At 39.2% G+C, this 16,354-nt stretch overlaps 1 protein-coding gene across 1 annotated transcript in view; it reads right to left on the reverse strand.

Annotated features, from left to right (window-relative positions):
* DNAAF11 (dynein axonemal assembly factor 11) overlaps window positions 1-16,354 on the reverse strand; it is a 38,031-nt gene that overhangs the window by 7,440 nt on the left and 14,237 nt on the right. The window contains exons 8-11 of the mRNA XM_065054436.1: window positions 15,156-15,221; window positions 12,859-12,928; window positions 10,648-10,743; window positions 3,365-3,450 (exon numbers count right to left, since the gene is read on the reverse strand). Coding sequence (XP_064910508.1) covers window positions 3,365-3,450; window positions 10,648-10,743; window positions 12,859-12,928; window positions 15,156-15,221 — 318 coding nt within the window. The remainder of the gene's footprint in view (window positions 1-3,364; window positions 3,451-10,647; window positions 10,744-12,858; window positions 12,929-15,155; window positions 15,222-16,354) is intronic.

The raw sequence follows: 16,354 nt of genomic DNA on the forward strand, positions 1-16,354 counted from the left end.
GAAATCACCTCTACCTTAGATTCCTTATTTCTACACAAAAGGTGTGTACAGACCAGAACTTGCTGATTTGTTTTTAATTCTGCTTTGTGAAGTACCCTAAAAATTGCTTCTCTGTTCGTTTGACTCTTAAAAATAATCCATTACCTTGCTGTAATTCTCAACCTCTCTATTTAAAGATCTACAATAAAATCAAATCAAATCAAATCAAAAAAACAGCCAAATAAACAAACAAAAAACCCCACAAAACCAAAAAACTGTCTCTCACATATTCCCATGTAACTTTCTTTACTGGAAGAATTCAAGTGTGTGTTTATCTACATTTAGAGACATGTTGAATTTTATTTATGCTTTTTCTTTTCCAACATGTTAAAGGAAGAATAGTCTAAATCTGAGAGTATGAGACAAGGATTATTGACTTCATGTAACTGTTACTCTTAATAACTCCAGTGTAACTTCAGAGAAGTCAGTTCCTACCTACATCTGAATTCCTCTTGCGCTCACATGGTGAGCTCAACTTCTGTATCTCACAGATGAATTCTGAGGCCAGTTACAGTAAAGAACAGCAAACTCAGCTATGACATTAATAGAGGCTTTATAAATATCATAAATCAATCTGTCAAATTCCTCCCATAAAAACTTGTCTTTTTGAAGGTCTGAACTGCAGTTTTGTATACAGTCACAGACGAAATCTCTCTTATGTGGCAGAACTAACGACAGTATCATCATGTAATCTAGCTAACAAGAATTAAAGAGATTTAAAGCACTACAGATGTAGTGCTTAGCAGATTCTATGTCTGACAGCATTTAGCTAAGACATCTGCAGCTGTCAAGTGTAATCACGGTAATGAATGTTCTTCTGTAATCTAAGAGACAACTATTCAGCAAATTTTTAACATCTGGCTAGTCAGCGACTTTTCAACTGAAGAGGTCAAAAATTACTATATTTAGTAAGAACTGTAACTCAACGACTTTTTTCCTACTTCTACTTTGGTGATATATATTTCTGTAATATTTTAGCAGTGAAATTTGTGCGAAAATCCACAGTAAGCTTATTCATAATTACTTAAAACTGCAATGTAATAAAAACCGAAGTATTGGAGTTTTGCTATGCCATGGAGCATCTTAAGTTCATCAGCTAGCAGGAAAGTGGACCATTTCACACCATTATTTCCATTAAATCCATGTTCCCATTATTACTTCTATTTAAACATTTACTGTGTAGCCAAAACTAAAGGTATACAAAGGGTTCTAAGGAAATATATATTCCTAATCCACAAGTTGCCAACTCTTTTGCTGTTTGGCAGAATTCATTTGGGAGAGAGATAATGTCAGTTACCTAAAAAGGGAAGATCTAGTTTCTCCTGAAAAAAAGATAAGACTTTTTTTTAACTGATTTCTTTTAATATGTCTAAAGCATTAACTGCACTTCTGTGTGAAAAACAAACAAACAAACAAACAAACCAACAACATTCATTTTGTAAAGTAGAATCACAGAATAGAATCATAGAACAGTTTGGGTTGAAAGGGACCTTCAAAGCTTATCCAGTCCAACCCCCTGCAATGAGCCTGGACATCTTTGCCCAGATCAGGTTGCTCAGAGCCCCATCCAGCCTGGCCTGGGATGTCTCCAGGGATGGGGCATCCACCACCTCTCTGGGCAACCTGGGCCAGGGTTTCAATGCCCTCATGGTGAAAAATTTCTTTCTTTTATCTAGTCTCAATCTACTATTTTTTTATTTTAAAACCATTATCCCTTGTCCTACGGCAACAGGGCTTACTGAAAAGTTTATCACCATCTTTCTTATAATCTCCGTTTTAGTATTGAAAGGTCAAAAGTGGTCTCCCTGGAGCCTTCTCTTCTCCAGGCTGAACAACCCCAACTCTTTTAGCCTGTCCTTATAGCAGAGCTGCTCCAGCCCTCGGGTCATTTTTGTCCTCTGGACCCAGCTCCTGAATTAAATGCTCCAGGGCTGGATTCCAGGTGGGACCTCATTAGAGTGGAGTCAAGGGACTGAATCACTTCCCTCAACCTGCTGGTCATGCTCCTTTCAATGCTCCTTTGATCCTCCTCCTAGGAGGATCCATTCCACGATTTTCCCAGGCACAGAGGTGAGGCTGACAGGTCGATAATTCTTGGGGTCCTCCTTTCTACCCCCTTTTAAAAAATGGGTGCAACATTTCCCTTTTTCCAGTCATCAGGGACTTCACCTGACTGCCATTTCAAATATCATGAAGAGTAAGTATCCACCATTTGGCTTGGACCTTTTAAAAATATTTGAATTACTCAGCAATCAAGATGGTGCACTGCTTTAATCACTGCTGCCTGAGGAGAAGGAGTCGTGTTTGTGGCTCATTGGGAATCTCAACAAATTCTTGCAGTTGCCCTATCACTCAAGAAAAGAAGTCATGACTGATATTTATTAAAACTAAGAAATAAAAAGCAGAATTAATGACAACTGACTCTTGCAGAGCCATTTTGCCAGTATCCTAAATAAGGAGACTAAAAAGAATGACCAAGGAGAATACCGACAATCCATAATGCTATTTTTTTCAGTAACATCTTAGCCTTTCTATCAACATTCACAATGAAATCAAAGAAGAAAACAAATGCAACATTTCAAATATAAACAGATACACGGCTTAACAAACTTTGATGTTACTATATCTTATTTTGGTGTGAATATGATTCCCTATAGCAAGAGGAAAAGGAAAGATTAAAAGATATATCGTAGTATTTGTACTTAGGCCAAGTGCCCACCAACCCTAGTGTCTATCTACAACAATGGCTAATAACACTTGCTAAGAGTAAAAACAAAATATAGTGCATAACTGATATTTTCTAGTTTCTGGCAGCCATGAACCATGATAACTCAAGAGCTGGAGTTTACATCACGTTTACTAGGATGTATCTATGTTACAAAATGTTGTAGAATTGCTTTTTCAACCTATTTATTACTGTAATAGCTCAACATTTACACCAGTGAGCAAATACGTTCATGAGAGAGATTCAAAATCGTGGCTTTCTAAATGGTTTTCCAACTCAAGTTGCATAGCAAGGAGCTCTGCAGAGGCAATTTTTAGGTGGTGTTTTAGTTTTAGCATATACCAGTTTAATAATCTGAATGACCTGATGGCACAAAGTGAGCAGTAGAAATAAGTGCTTTTTTGGCTCTGCTATTGGAGCAGATCGCTTTATAAACAGCACCAGACAAGCCATTAGTCTAAAGCTTTTAGTCATAGTTTTGCTTTCTACAAATCAATATTTTCATACTTTCAACAATAACATAATAAGAAGTGTATATTCTGGCATGTGAATAACACACAGACAAAAAGATAACTAATGAGAACAACGAAAAATAATTACCTTCTTGAATTTTTCTGCAATGTATTGCAGTCAGAATGTTTAATTGAAGTCGATACTTTTTGCGTAGTCAAGATTACTTCTTTAGCCTAAAATAAAACAAACACAAAAGTAAGTCTCAATAGTTGATATTTATGCTCACAAGCATTTAAAGAATATCTCAATACCAGAGGAATTAAGAGGGTCTGGATAAATTTTCTCTTGTGATATTTACTCTTTCTGTTAGATTTTTAACACTCAGCATGGAACACATGTACAAGACAGTTTTAACCAAAAGATATGAATGGAATTATACTAATATATATATAAGTATACATATATCTATTTCAGTATTTTAATATATACATATATTTGTCATTAAGTACATGCTGTCTAGTGCAATACTATGTTAATAATACACATTCCCTTCTCAATAACATCATGGGAGAGGGACTCATTAAGGATTTGAAAAGAAAGGAGGAGAACAAAAACTCTACCATATAGTTAATTTTATTGACTATTTCCTAGTACAACTGACTTGAAAGTAGTCTGTTGCAGACCCTTCCTTAAAGTCTTCGTTCTAAAATCTGCAAGAAATAAAACAGATCCTGTAGCTTCTGTCATTCATTTCTGAAATTCATTGTCAAGGGGTTGATGCCCTCTGATTCTGTATGTACTCAGGTGAAGGAAAATTTGTTTCTTTGGACCTTCCCTCTCTCCTCAGGAGCCCTCTGGTGTTCTGTTCTTACAACAACAACTCATTCCTTTCATCCTCTTGAGATTAATGTTCTTTACTTTACCCTCAGAGCACACCATCAAAGTTGGTGATGAAATTTGCTGATTCTTCAATCAACAGAAGATTCTTCCTCAACAAGGAGCAATTCAGGAACTTAGGGGAGGGATAGGATTTGCCTTGCAGATTATCCACTATCAATTATCAAATACTGGTTGACATAAGAGCTCTTTTACTCAAAAGATGCCCTCCTGCCTCTGTTCAAGAAAAAATTATGTGATACTCTCTTTTTTTTCCCTGGTTTTGAAACACAAATCCATATTCCACAATGGTATGTGATCTTTGTCAAGCCAGTAGTTGACTGTCCATTTCTTAGTGACGTTGATCAAGTGAGGAGAACTGTTCTGGAAAACAGAACCGCCACAGCTTTAACTGTGGCCAGTTATAAAACTTTGGGCTCAGTAGCTAACTGTATGAATTTTAAAGCCTGTGATATTCAAGAAGACAGACTAAATGAGTGTAAAACAGCTTTCTGAAAGTGATTCTATGAAACTATAGCTAATATTTGCATTAATCAGAAGACAAAAAGGACAGTTCTTTTAAGATCATTATCAGAGCATTCTAGAAGTGGATGTGTTAAATAGAATCTGGAACATACTTGAGAAAATCAAATAAATATGTGAAAACATTTTTAAGCTGAGTCATCTTTTCAGTCACAGTTTTTTCCTATGATGTCTTTCCTCTTCTGCAACAGGAATTCCACAGTAACAGAGTTCCCCTGAAACACATTTATCCTGAAGGATGAACAGATTTCTAGGGTTCCACAGCTCTATGTCTCCACATGCCTTTGATGGTAATGACATATTACTGTATTTACCATACCTAGATAAGTGAGAATTATTAATGAAATTCTATAAAATAACCTTTGCTCTGATGTGGATAATATATACCACTCCTGGTTTTAAATTAATAAGGAATCTAATTCTCATTGATCTTCATGTTTCTAGATGCTTTTGAAGACGTAGGCAACAAAAAGCTGTCAAAATTCATTTGTGAATGCTTATATAATACAGAATTAATCAAAAAGTCCAGATTTTGCTCTCTGATCCACTAAAATAAAGAAAATGGAGTTTTAAAACTTGACACAGAATGTGTCAGAACCCTAAATAAAAACTGCTTGCTAATAACACTGGTTTTTGACCCTGTTTCCAAGACATTAATTAAAATGCTACTGATGTAACCTACTGATGACATTTTACAAAATCACTGATTTAATATGTCAGTTTTGGTCAAAGTCTACTAAAGAAACTCTCAGGTTTTAGTTTCCCGCATTATCCACAAAGATGACACTGCCAGAGCATAGAAGTTCAAAGTCTGTAAAGCTTCATGTCACAAATATTTTTACCAAAAAATGAAGCATGTACAACATACTCGCTCTCAATTCCTTATTCATACAAAATCTTCGTGTAGATGACTATTACAGTATAAACACTACACTTTTAAAGTGTCACTATATCATTTCACTGAATGTTGTGTCCTTCAGTTTGTTCTGATGACCTTCCAAAAAATGTTGGTAGGCTCTGCCTTAGAAAGACACCCATTCCGCAGTGATTTGCTGTGCAGTAAATAGTACATTTAAGAAAAATACTTTCAGAAAAGGTGAAAATAATTTGCTTTCTTTTACTTCATGTGGAATTTATTATCTCCTATGTATGGGGTATGGCAAGGTCATCGGAGAGGCAAGTAAAGAGGCTTTTTGCTTTTCATTTTAAAGGCGAGGGAACTATGAATCAGGTGGAAGATGAATGGTGAAAGATTTAGTAATCTGATCAGAAACTCACTAAAGCAAGTGAAAACCCCTTACTGAATCCAGCCAGCTTTCTGTTCTGTTACTGAGAAGATAGAGGTCTTTCCAGGATAATATTACAAAAAGCATATTATAGCAGACTATTTTTAAGTTAATAGCATTTTTAACATTTCAGTTACTGAAGGAATGTGCTAGGCCATCTATCAAGTCACAAATAATTGTATTTTTAAAATGATTGTGTATCAGAAACAAAAGATTAAATATAGTGCAATGTAGTCACTAGATTCGTCTTGTCAATGATACAGCCTGAAAGAAGTTGCAGAAACTCTTTTTTCTTATTATCTTACTAAAAGGAATTCATATGAAGCTGATTATCTCTATTAGTATTCTCAAACATTGTTGATAATCTCAGCCATATTGATCTGGAAGAAAAGTATTTATTGACCTTCCAGTTGTTACTGATCTTCATTCATCATACTTTGCTTCTTAGGTTACATCTTATTAATACCAATACAATCTGCATGGAAAGAGAGCATCTGAAAAGGATATGTATCCCAAAAATATAATTTGCACACTCTAATTCAGTCCTGGGGGAAGAGAATAGATTCTGTGACTGTAATACAGAACAAAGAATGTTAAGTTTTTATCTGCTACATGCAATTGATGTGAAGTAGCACAAATCCATCTTTGGTTCACAAATCCATGAAGTTCACAGGATCACAGACTGATGAAGTGGTTGAGGCTGGAAGCGGCTGCTGGGGGTCATCTGGTCCAACTCCTGATCAAGCAGGGCCAACTACATACAGCCAGTTGCCCAGGACCATGTCCAGGTGGCTTTGGAGTATCTCCAGGGATGGAGACCCCACAACCTTCCTGGGCACTCTGTGCCAATGCTCAGTCACCCTCACAGTTAAAAAGTGTTTCTTGATGTTCAGAGAGAACCTCTTGTGTTTCAGTTTGTGCCTCTGGTCTTGTCACTGGGCACCACTGAAAAGAGTCTGGCTCCATCCTCTTTGCACCCTCCCTTCAGGTGTTTGCATGTGTTGATAACATCCCCTCAAGTCTTCTGTTCTCCAGGCTGAGCAGTCCCAGATCTCTCAGCACTTCCTCATAGGAGAGATCACAGAATCACAGAATGTTAGGAATTGGAAGGGACCTCAAAAGCTCATCCAGTCCAATCCCCCTGCCAGAACAGCAACACCCAGATGAGGTTACACAGGAAGGTGTCCAGGCGGGTTTTGAATGTCTCCAGAGTAGGAGACTCCACAACCCTCCTGGGCAGCCTGTTCCAGTGTCTGTCACCCTTACTGAGAAGAAGTTTCTTCTCAATTTTAAGTGGAACCTCTTGTGTTCCAATTTGAACCCATTAGTCCTTGTCCTACCGTTAGCTGTCACCGAGAAGAGCCTGGCTCCATCCCAGCTCCTTAATCATCTATGTAGCCCTTTGCTGGATTCTCTCCAGTATGTCCATCTCTCCCTTGTACTGGGGAGTCCAGCACCGGACACAGCACTTCAGATCTGTCTCACTAACACTGAGCACATGAGAAGGATTGTCTCCCTCAGCCTGTTGGCAACACTCCTAATGCAGCCCAGGACACTATTAGCCTTCTTTGGCAGAAGACGACAATGCTGGCTCATGTTCAACTTCCTGTCCCCTAAGACTCCCAGGTCCTTACCTGCAAAGCTGCAAATTTTTGGATTCATTGACAAGGAAGATGTTAGATTATGCATTTCATTCACGCATATCTCTCTGTGTCCCAGATACACAAGGAGTTTTTGACCAAACTAAGGCAAAGCGTAGAACACCCACTCAGTCTATAGAGCTTCTCTCTCCTCAGGTCTCACAAATATCTGTGAATCATGACATCCTGAGCATCCTGAAATGAAACAGGCTGCAGACCCTCAGGTTAGATAAAATATATAGGTGTAGCTAAAATATCAAGGTAGGTGAAATGTAGGTGAAATAGAAACTTAATAACAGAAAAACGCTGTTGTCAATCACAATATGAAGATATAATATTGGTTTTGCTGATTCAGGTATGACTTTCTAGGCAGGGAACAGTTTTGAGTATATCCAGAGACTCTTTGAAATATTTACACCTTCTAAGACACTTACCATCCATGAAGAGACTAGCAAGATGCATGAGTAATAAAAGCAGAAAACCGATAGTACTTAAAATATATATAAAAAAAAAAAAAACAAGTAAAAAGTAAACAAAACTGTTTAGAAACATTTTAAAACAATATTATCCAATTAGCAAATGTCAAGGCCTCAGTTTCAAAGAAATAAAATTAGGAACACGTAAATTCTCATCTGAGTGAATTTTGAATGTTAACAAAATACGACTCTTAATCAAATTAGTACAATTTTAAGCATTCTTCAAACTCCTGGTGAAACTGCGTGCTTGATGCTAGAGTGACAGTTGTGATTTAATGAGAAGATGTCCATGTAGGTAAAGATAGATGGTGGGACTGGAGCGTTAGAAGAAAACACAAGTGGAAAAAGCCAGAAGCTGCAAAAGTAGTTAAAGCTGCTAGATGCATAGTCTTGGGATTAAATCAGAGCACAAAGAGAAATAAATGACCCTAAATAGCAGCTGAAGGTTCTTCCTTCAGGAGAAAATTATGTAATTGATATATTCTGGTAGATTAGAATCACAGAATCATAGAATAGTTTGGGTTGGAAGGGACCTTCAAAGCTCATCTAGTCCAACCCCCTGCCATGAGCAGGGACATCTTCACCCAGATCAGGTTGCTCAGAGCCCCATCCAGCCTGGTCTTGAATGTCTCCAGGGATGGGGCATCTACCACCTCTCTGGGCAACCTGGGCCAGGGTCTCACCACTCTCATTGGCAAAAGATTTCTTCCTCATGTCTAGCCTGAAACTCCCCTCTTTTATAATAGTTTGAAATCATTACCCCTTGTCCTGTCATAACACATCCTTCAAAAAATTCTGTCCTGATCCTTCTTATAAGCTCCTTTTAAGTGCTGAAAGGCCACAATTAAGGTCTCCATGGAGCCGCCTTCAGGCTGAACAACCTCAACTCTCTCAGCCTGTCATAGCACCATGTGGCACTGTTCCTACATAGCAGAGGAACTCCATTGAGGCCAGAAGGGTAAGGCTAGAGTGGCAAGAATTATTTTTTTTCCTATGGAAAAACCCTATCCTTGGACAGGGTTACCCTGTTTCTGAAAGCCAAAAATATATCATGTAGTCCTAGAGGCTTTAAAAGGAGCCCAACCCTCCAAAAGCATAATGGCGTAAGGGCACAGTACTGAAGTTGATTAATGTTTCCCACAGCTCTCAGAACCTCACCATATAATCTATTTTCATCTCCAGAACTCTGCCTTCCTAAAATTTCCAGCTCCTTTTCTGCTCCAAGCCCTTCAATTTCTGTTCTTTCTGCAGGCCCAAGAGCCCAGTCCTGCACCAGATGACATCAAGCCCCATCTTAAATGCCTTCCTGTTTCTGCCAGCATCTCACCAGTTATGCCCCAAACCTGAAGATACCTTTGCCACTCAGATTCCCTCTGCCCTTTCTTTTCTGGTTCACATTGCTGCATCTTCCCTGGATTTAAGCTCTAATGCCCCCTAAACTTCCACTGGCCGCTGGTTGCTCACCTGCTACCTGCCTCATTGCGTACTTCAGTAAGACAAGCTGACCTCCATGTCTTTGAGTGCTCCTCATTACTGGTCATTCCTTCTCTATTCTCTATTCTTTTGGAAGAAGTGTGGGAATGGGTAGGAGATGTGCTCATTCCACCTTATATTCTACCTCATCTGCTTATTATGTTATCCCACAAGTCAAAACGTCACTTACGTATCCAGTGTACCAGCTACATTTACTGAAATCATGGGAAGATGAATGGTGGAGAGGAAATGAAGTGAACATACCCAACAGTTTGCTCTCGTTTACGTTGCAAGAATTGGGCTGAGCAGGGAAAGAGAGAGTAGAAAACCCACTTTAAAGCAATTTGCTTTTACTTGCCAGTAGAATGCTCAATTGATTCAAATTGTGATCAGTGTGATTCCATGCAGGCAAACATCAGAGCACAGGTGAGACTGGAGAGCACAGAGTTAGGAATACTAGAGGAATATCACTTCTACCCATGTTCTTTAAGTACTAGGGACTGTTGCACAGCATTTTTTAGTTCAAACACCATGTTGCCACAACCCTCTTGCTCTATGATTACATATACTTGGTACAGCCAGTCTGTGAATCCTTTCCAGCCAGGGAGAGCATGAAGGGAAAATGAATTAAGCAACTCTTGTTCTGATCACCTGAGATGTGAGAGTACTTGATCATCCTTGCCCTTCAACGGAAACATAACCTTCATACATATGTATGCTACATAAATTTTGAAAAATTTATTTATTTTTTTGTTTCACAGGTGGAAAAATAAAGTAGGTAAGTTGCTTATTTTCGGTTATTTAAAAAAATCCATCTTCTTACACATTTGCACAATACCGCATATTTTGCAGAGTTTCTTTTCTTATATAAAAGCTGGTTTTGTTGCAAATAAAGGAAATACAAATAGTTCTATGAATACTATTTTCATAATCTTCCTTTAAAGTGTCTTAAATCCTCAGGTTTGGCTCTATGATTAAATTGTCTTTCTGGAATGTTCCTTCTTTGGAAAATATGTCCTGATGGGAAAGACTAGACTTTAGGCAGCCAGATTTTACCTGTATCTCAGAACCTCCCCAAAGTACTCACAACATTTCAAGTATCTTTGTATGATATCTCCTCAGATTATTTTACATACCTTTGGCATGCTGACAACTAAATGACCAGTTGTTTGTGATCTTTTAGCAGAGCTGCTGTCTGGCTTCACTTCTTCAGGGAGAACAAGCTGAAATGGCTATGAGAAAATAATGGGATTGAAGTATATAATGCTAATATATATATATATATTTTATCTGGACAGAACACATGCAGAAACATCACTATCATAGAATCATAGAATCATTTAGATTGGAATAGACCCCTCAAGATCATTGAGTCCAATCATAACCTAATACTGGCACTAAACCATGTCCCTAAGAACCTCATCTACATGTCTTTAAAACACTTCCAGGGATGGTGACCCAACTGCTTCCCTGGTCAGCCTGTTCCAATGCTTCACAACCCTTTTGGTGGAAAAGATTTTCCTAATATTCAATCTGAACCTTCCCTGGTGCAACTTGAGGCCGTTTCCTCTTGTCCTATCACTTGTTATTTGTGGGAAGAGACCAACCCCCTCCATGCTCCAACCTCCTTTCAGGTAGTTGTAGACAGTGATAAGGTCTCCCCTCAGCCTCCTTTTCTCCAGGCTGAACAGCCCCAGTTCCCTCAACTGCTTCTCATCACACTTGTGCTCCAGGCCCCTCACCAGCTTCGTCCCCTCCTGTGAACTCTCTCCAGCACCTCAATGTATTTCCTGTAGTGAAGGACCCAGAACTGAACACAGGATTCAAGGTGGGGTCTCACCAGTGCCAAGTACAGGGGGACAATCACTGCCCTGGTCCTGCTGGTCACACTATTCCAGATACAAGCCAGGAAGGATGCTGTTGGCCTTTTTGGCCACCTGGGCACACACTGGCTCACATTCAGCCACTGACAATCAACACCCCCAGATCCCTCTCTGCCAGGCATTTTCCAGCCACTCTTCTCCAAGCCTGTAATGTTGTGTGGGGTTGTTGTGACCCAAATGGAGGGCCTGACTCTCGGCCTTGTTAAACCTCACACAACTGGCCTCAGTCTCTTGATCCAGCTGGTCCAGATCCCTTCTGTATGACCTTCCTACCCTGCAGGAGATCAACACTCCCACCCAACCTGGTGTCATCTGCAAACTTACTGAGGGTGCACTCAATCCCCTCATCCAGATCATTGATAAAGAGATTAGACAGAACTGGCCCCAATACTGAGCCCTGGGGAACACCACTCATGACTGGCCACCAACAGGATTTGGCTCCATTCACCACAATTCCTCAGGCCCGGCTCTCCAGCCAGTTTTTATCCATCGCAGAGAACACCCATCCAGGTCATAAGCTGCAGCTTCTCCAGGAGGATGCTGTGGGATATGGTGTCAAAGGCTTTACCGACATCTAAGCACACAACATCCACAGCCGTTCCCTCATCCACTAAGTGAGTCACCTTGTCGTAGAAGGAGATCAGGTTGGTCAAACAGGACCTGCCTTTCATAAACCCATGCTGACTGGGCCTGATTGGTTGTCTTGCATGTGCCTTTGATCTTAAGGAGAGTATAGGTCTAAATCCTCTCACTTTATATGTAGTATTACTAATCCTAATAAATGATTAGCATGCTAAACAGCTTTTACTTACAAGTATAGTCATATGTTTATTCCTGAATTGCTGTCATTCCTGAAGTGACATTTCTAAAGAAGGTTATAAAATGATGCTTGACTTATATTAGCAATTAAATGAGAAAGATTATCCAGACTATTTCAGAAGTAAAGGAAATCTGAAGTTTTGCATATGCAGTTGGTACAGTAAAAAATAGGGATTTTTGGTTTACAGTTTAAGTATTTCGAAGTTTTCAAAAAATTGATGACAAAATTAAAACCACTGAGAAGAGAGAAAACTGGAATGACATTTTAAATGCCTTTTCAAAAGAGTATACATTCATTTGTTTCTGTCAGCTGTAAATTCCAGATTATGAATTGCTAAATTCTAGCCTAGGGCAACTAGCAAGCTCTGTTCTTAAGTGAATTCTGGTGCACTGTGTGTGGGGAATAAGAAAAGAGAGGGAGAGAACAAAAAAGACAGAGCAAGGTTTCATTGAAGGCTTTGCATATCTTCTGGTTAGGAGTTCCACAGTGTATGTGTGGTCCAAAATACTGCAAGTATGAAAGAGCATTTTTCCTGCACAAGTGCACATGGTTGGTAAAAGTCAGATCCAGATCCAGAGCCCACTGAATAACTCTGGTAAGCATTAACTCTTGATTTGAAACCAATGTAGTAAGAAAATACAGACCTTTCCCTTCACCAGGACTCGTATGTAGGTTGGCTGGACATCAACATCAAGCAGAGAAGAGTCCAAATGTCTTCAGAAGGAAATATAAATAAATTAATCAATCTAAAATACAGTCCAGTGAATAAGCAGTGCAGACCATGTAGCTCTTAAATGATGATTTCATCGTTCATAAACTACAAGCTTCAATTTCACTTATTAAGTTATATGAAATATTATTAGGATTTAATGTCTTTGGAAGAAAACATGATCTTCCTGTGTGTTCACAAATGTCAATTAGAATCACATCTAAATTCAGTCAAGTCCACCACATCAGCTGTTGTATAACTGCAAGAATTCAAAACCTTTCTGGAAAAAGGAAAAGGTTTTTCTTCTATTAGTTTAGTGCTTTACATTAATATGAAAATTAACCTATTTGCTATTTAAAATTGTGGAAGTATTTTACTACTTTTCTCTCTGAAGGCTTAAGTAGTAAATTTATAAGAAGAGTTCTTTTTTTCACAGAATTCTCTGGAAAACAATGAATAGAAATACTTTACATTCACGGAAGACACAGTAAGTTCAAATTTCACTACTGTCAAACAACGTTTGTGACGTGTAAATACTCCACTTTAACATCTGCTCTTCATGAGATGACACATCCACTCATGTTCCTGTGACCTACTAGTGAATGCACAAGCACATATTCCCTGTTTCCCTTCTTTTATAATATTACTTCTCGGATGAATTTTTCAAACTTTTTAGTTTGCATTTCTTACAAGTAGGCACAGAGCATCACAACATTCAACCCCAGGTTCCAGTATAGGTTGGGAAATTACATATTAGAGAGCAGTGTAGGGGAAAGGGACCTGGGGGTCCTGGTGGACAACAGGATGACCATGAGCCAGCACTGTGCCCTTGTGGCCAGGAAGGCCAATGGCATCCTGGGGTGTATTAGAAGGGGGGTGGCTAGTAGATCGAGAGAGGTTCTCCTTCCCCTCTACTCCGCCCTGGTGAGACCACATCTGGAATATTGTGTCCAGTTCTGGGCCCCTCAGTTCCAGAAGGACAGGGAACTGCTGGAGAGGGTCCAGCGTAGGGCAACCAAGATGATTAAGGGAGTGGAGCACCTCCCTTATGGAGAAAGGCTGAGGGAGCTGGGGCTCTTTAGCTTGGAGAAGAGGAGACTAAGGGGTGACCTCATTAATGTTTATAAATATATAAAGGGTGAGTGCCATGAGGATGGAGCCAGGCTCTTCTCGGTGGCCAACAATGATAGGACAAGGGGTAATGGGATCAAGCTGGAACACAAGAGGTTCCGCTTAAATTTGAGAAAAAACTTCTTCTCAGTAAGGGTGACAGACACTGGAACAGGCTGCCCAGGGAGGTTGTGGAGTCTCCTTCTCTGGAGATATTCAAACCCACCTGGACACGTTCCTGTGTGACCTCACCTAGACGTTCCTGCTTTGGCAGGGGGATTGGACTAGATGATCTTTTGAGGTCCCTTCCAATCCCAAACATACTGTGATACTGTGAACATATCCAACATTTTATTATGCCTGAATAGAGATTTGAAAAAATCTTCTTATAATTTAGAAACATGGAACAGGTCTCTTTTGAGGGAAATCAATGAGCTTTAAGGGAAGGACAGCTGGCCTGAATAGTGTTTCCATGCTATAAAAGCAGTTCAAGCTTTATTCTAAGTTCCTGTTACAGGTAAGTTTCTGGGTTTCCAGCCCCTTCCTGAAGTGTGGGCAAGGCCACTGTACTGCTTAGCAGTATATACTATAAAATTGTTGTTTCCTTGTCATATTTTGGCTTGGTTCAGGCATTTTTTTCCAGGCAATGCCCTGGCACAGTTTGGGAAATGCGCTGGGCCATGGGCTCTTTCCAGTAAGCAAAGAAAGTAGGACTAGGCTACCGTTACTCTGTCTTGGGGAGGAGAAGAATTTAACTAGAGGGAGGTGAACTGCCCTAGAGCACTGCTGGGGACAGAGAATGGGCAAAACCCCCATATCCTACAACCCTAATCCGAAAATGAAGAATGGAAAAGATTTTACATAAGCATAAAAGGACACATGTGGAGGAAACCTGCCCGTGGACTGCAGAAAACATCAGTTCCAAGAAGAACTGTTGGACACAGTCATTCAGGGGTAACAGAACATTCTGAAGGGTCTTTGGTTTATTTAGCTTTGGCACTGGCTTCAAGACTGATTCAATAACCCCTTACATTATTTGTTTTCCTCTTTAAAAGTCCCTATTACAGAGAGGAGTATATTGGAAACACTGTGGTAAAAATTAAGAGGAAGAAAAAAACTGACCTGTAGACAGCAAGATCCAAGATCAGCTGGTTGTTTTCTTCATCATCTTTCAGAGAGAAATTAAGCCTGGTAATAATGACAAGAAACACCTCCAGGATGAACACAATTGGAGTGAATAAACATACTTCAAATTCAACTGCTAACAATTGTAGATTAATACAAATACCATTTAGATGGTGTGTTACATGATCATTTTAGGAACAGTAGCAATTTTCCTCATGCCCAGAAAGAAATACTGGCAACTGAATCAAAGTCATTCTTACTTTTGTTCTCTGCTTTCCCCACCCAACCACAAGAAACAAACAAACAAAAAATACTGCTGAAGGTTGGTTAAAATTAAAATCAGTCTGCTGATGCAGAAAGAGAGACATCTGCTGGTGAAATCTGTCTCCTCTATTACATCTGCTTGTTAAAAAGATATAAGAATAGTAAGAAAAAAGCAGTTCATAAAAAGCATGAAGAGTCTGGAGCTTTGTAATTCTAACCTTATCATACGTTAAAAAAATTGCATCTTTCTTGGTAGCAATTAATTTCCCTAGAGGACAAATATCTGCCTGTGCATTTCCAAAGTTAAACTTGATTTGCACAGCATCCTCAATTCTACAAGCTTTATAATATTTGCCAAAAATGAGCCTGTAGGTTGTATTAGCTGCATATTTGTGATCTACTGGCCGAGTCCTTAAAACTCTGAAAGAATCTTACCAACTATAAATTGAAAACAACATCTACTACGTAAGAAGATCCAGTCTAGTCTTACAAGTTCTGCTCATGTACTCAAACTTTTCACATGTTTGTTCTCATTAGGGTGCAGCCATTCCTCTTGCTAACCTTCCAAAAGAACCTCAGAGAAGCTTGGACATGGCTATGGACATTGTACTTTCACATTGAAACAAAAACTTGGGAGAACACCATCTGCCTGCTTGCATGTCTTTATTTCTGTCTCTCCAATACACTGCCAGATTGCACTGGAGAGCTCTGAGATTCCTGAGGAAGCCATGACAAAAACTGCTCATCGATCTGGCTTTATGTGTGCACATCTGCAGCCTGCATTCTAATCCAGAAAATTCAGGTGACAAAAACAGTGAACTCTAGTGGACTGTACTCCTTCTAAAAATCCATAGCTAGAGCTTTATTCTACAGGTTTCTGCTTTTTGGAGGCATCATGAAATTCCACTAACACAAGATTTGAACTATTTCAG

The sequence above is a fragment of the Columba livia genome, chromosome 2, assembly GCF_036013475.1.
Source record: "Columba livia isolate bColLiv1 breed racing homer chromosome 2, bColLiv1.pat.W.v2, whole genome shotgun sequence".
NCBI classification, from domain to species: Eukaryota; Metazoa; Chordata; class Aves; order Columbiformes; family Columbidae; genus Columba; species Columba livia.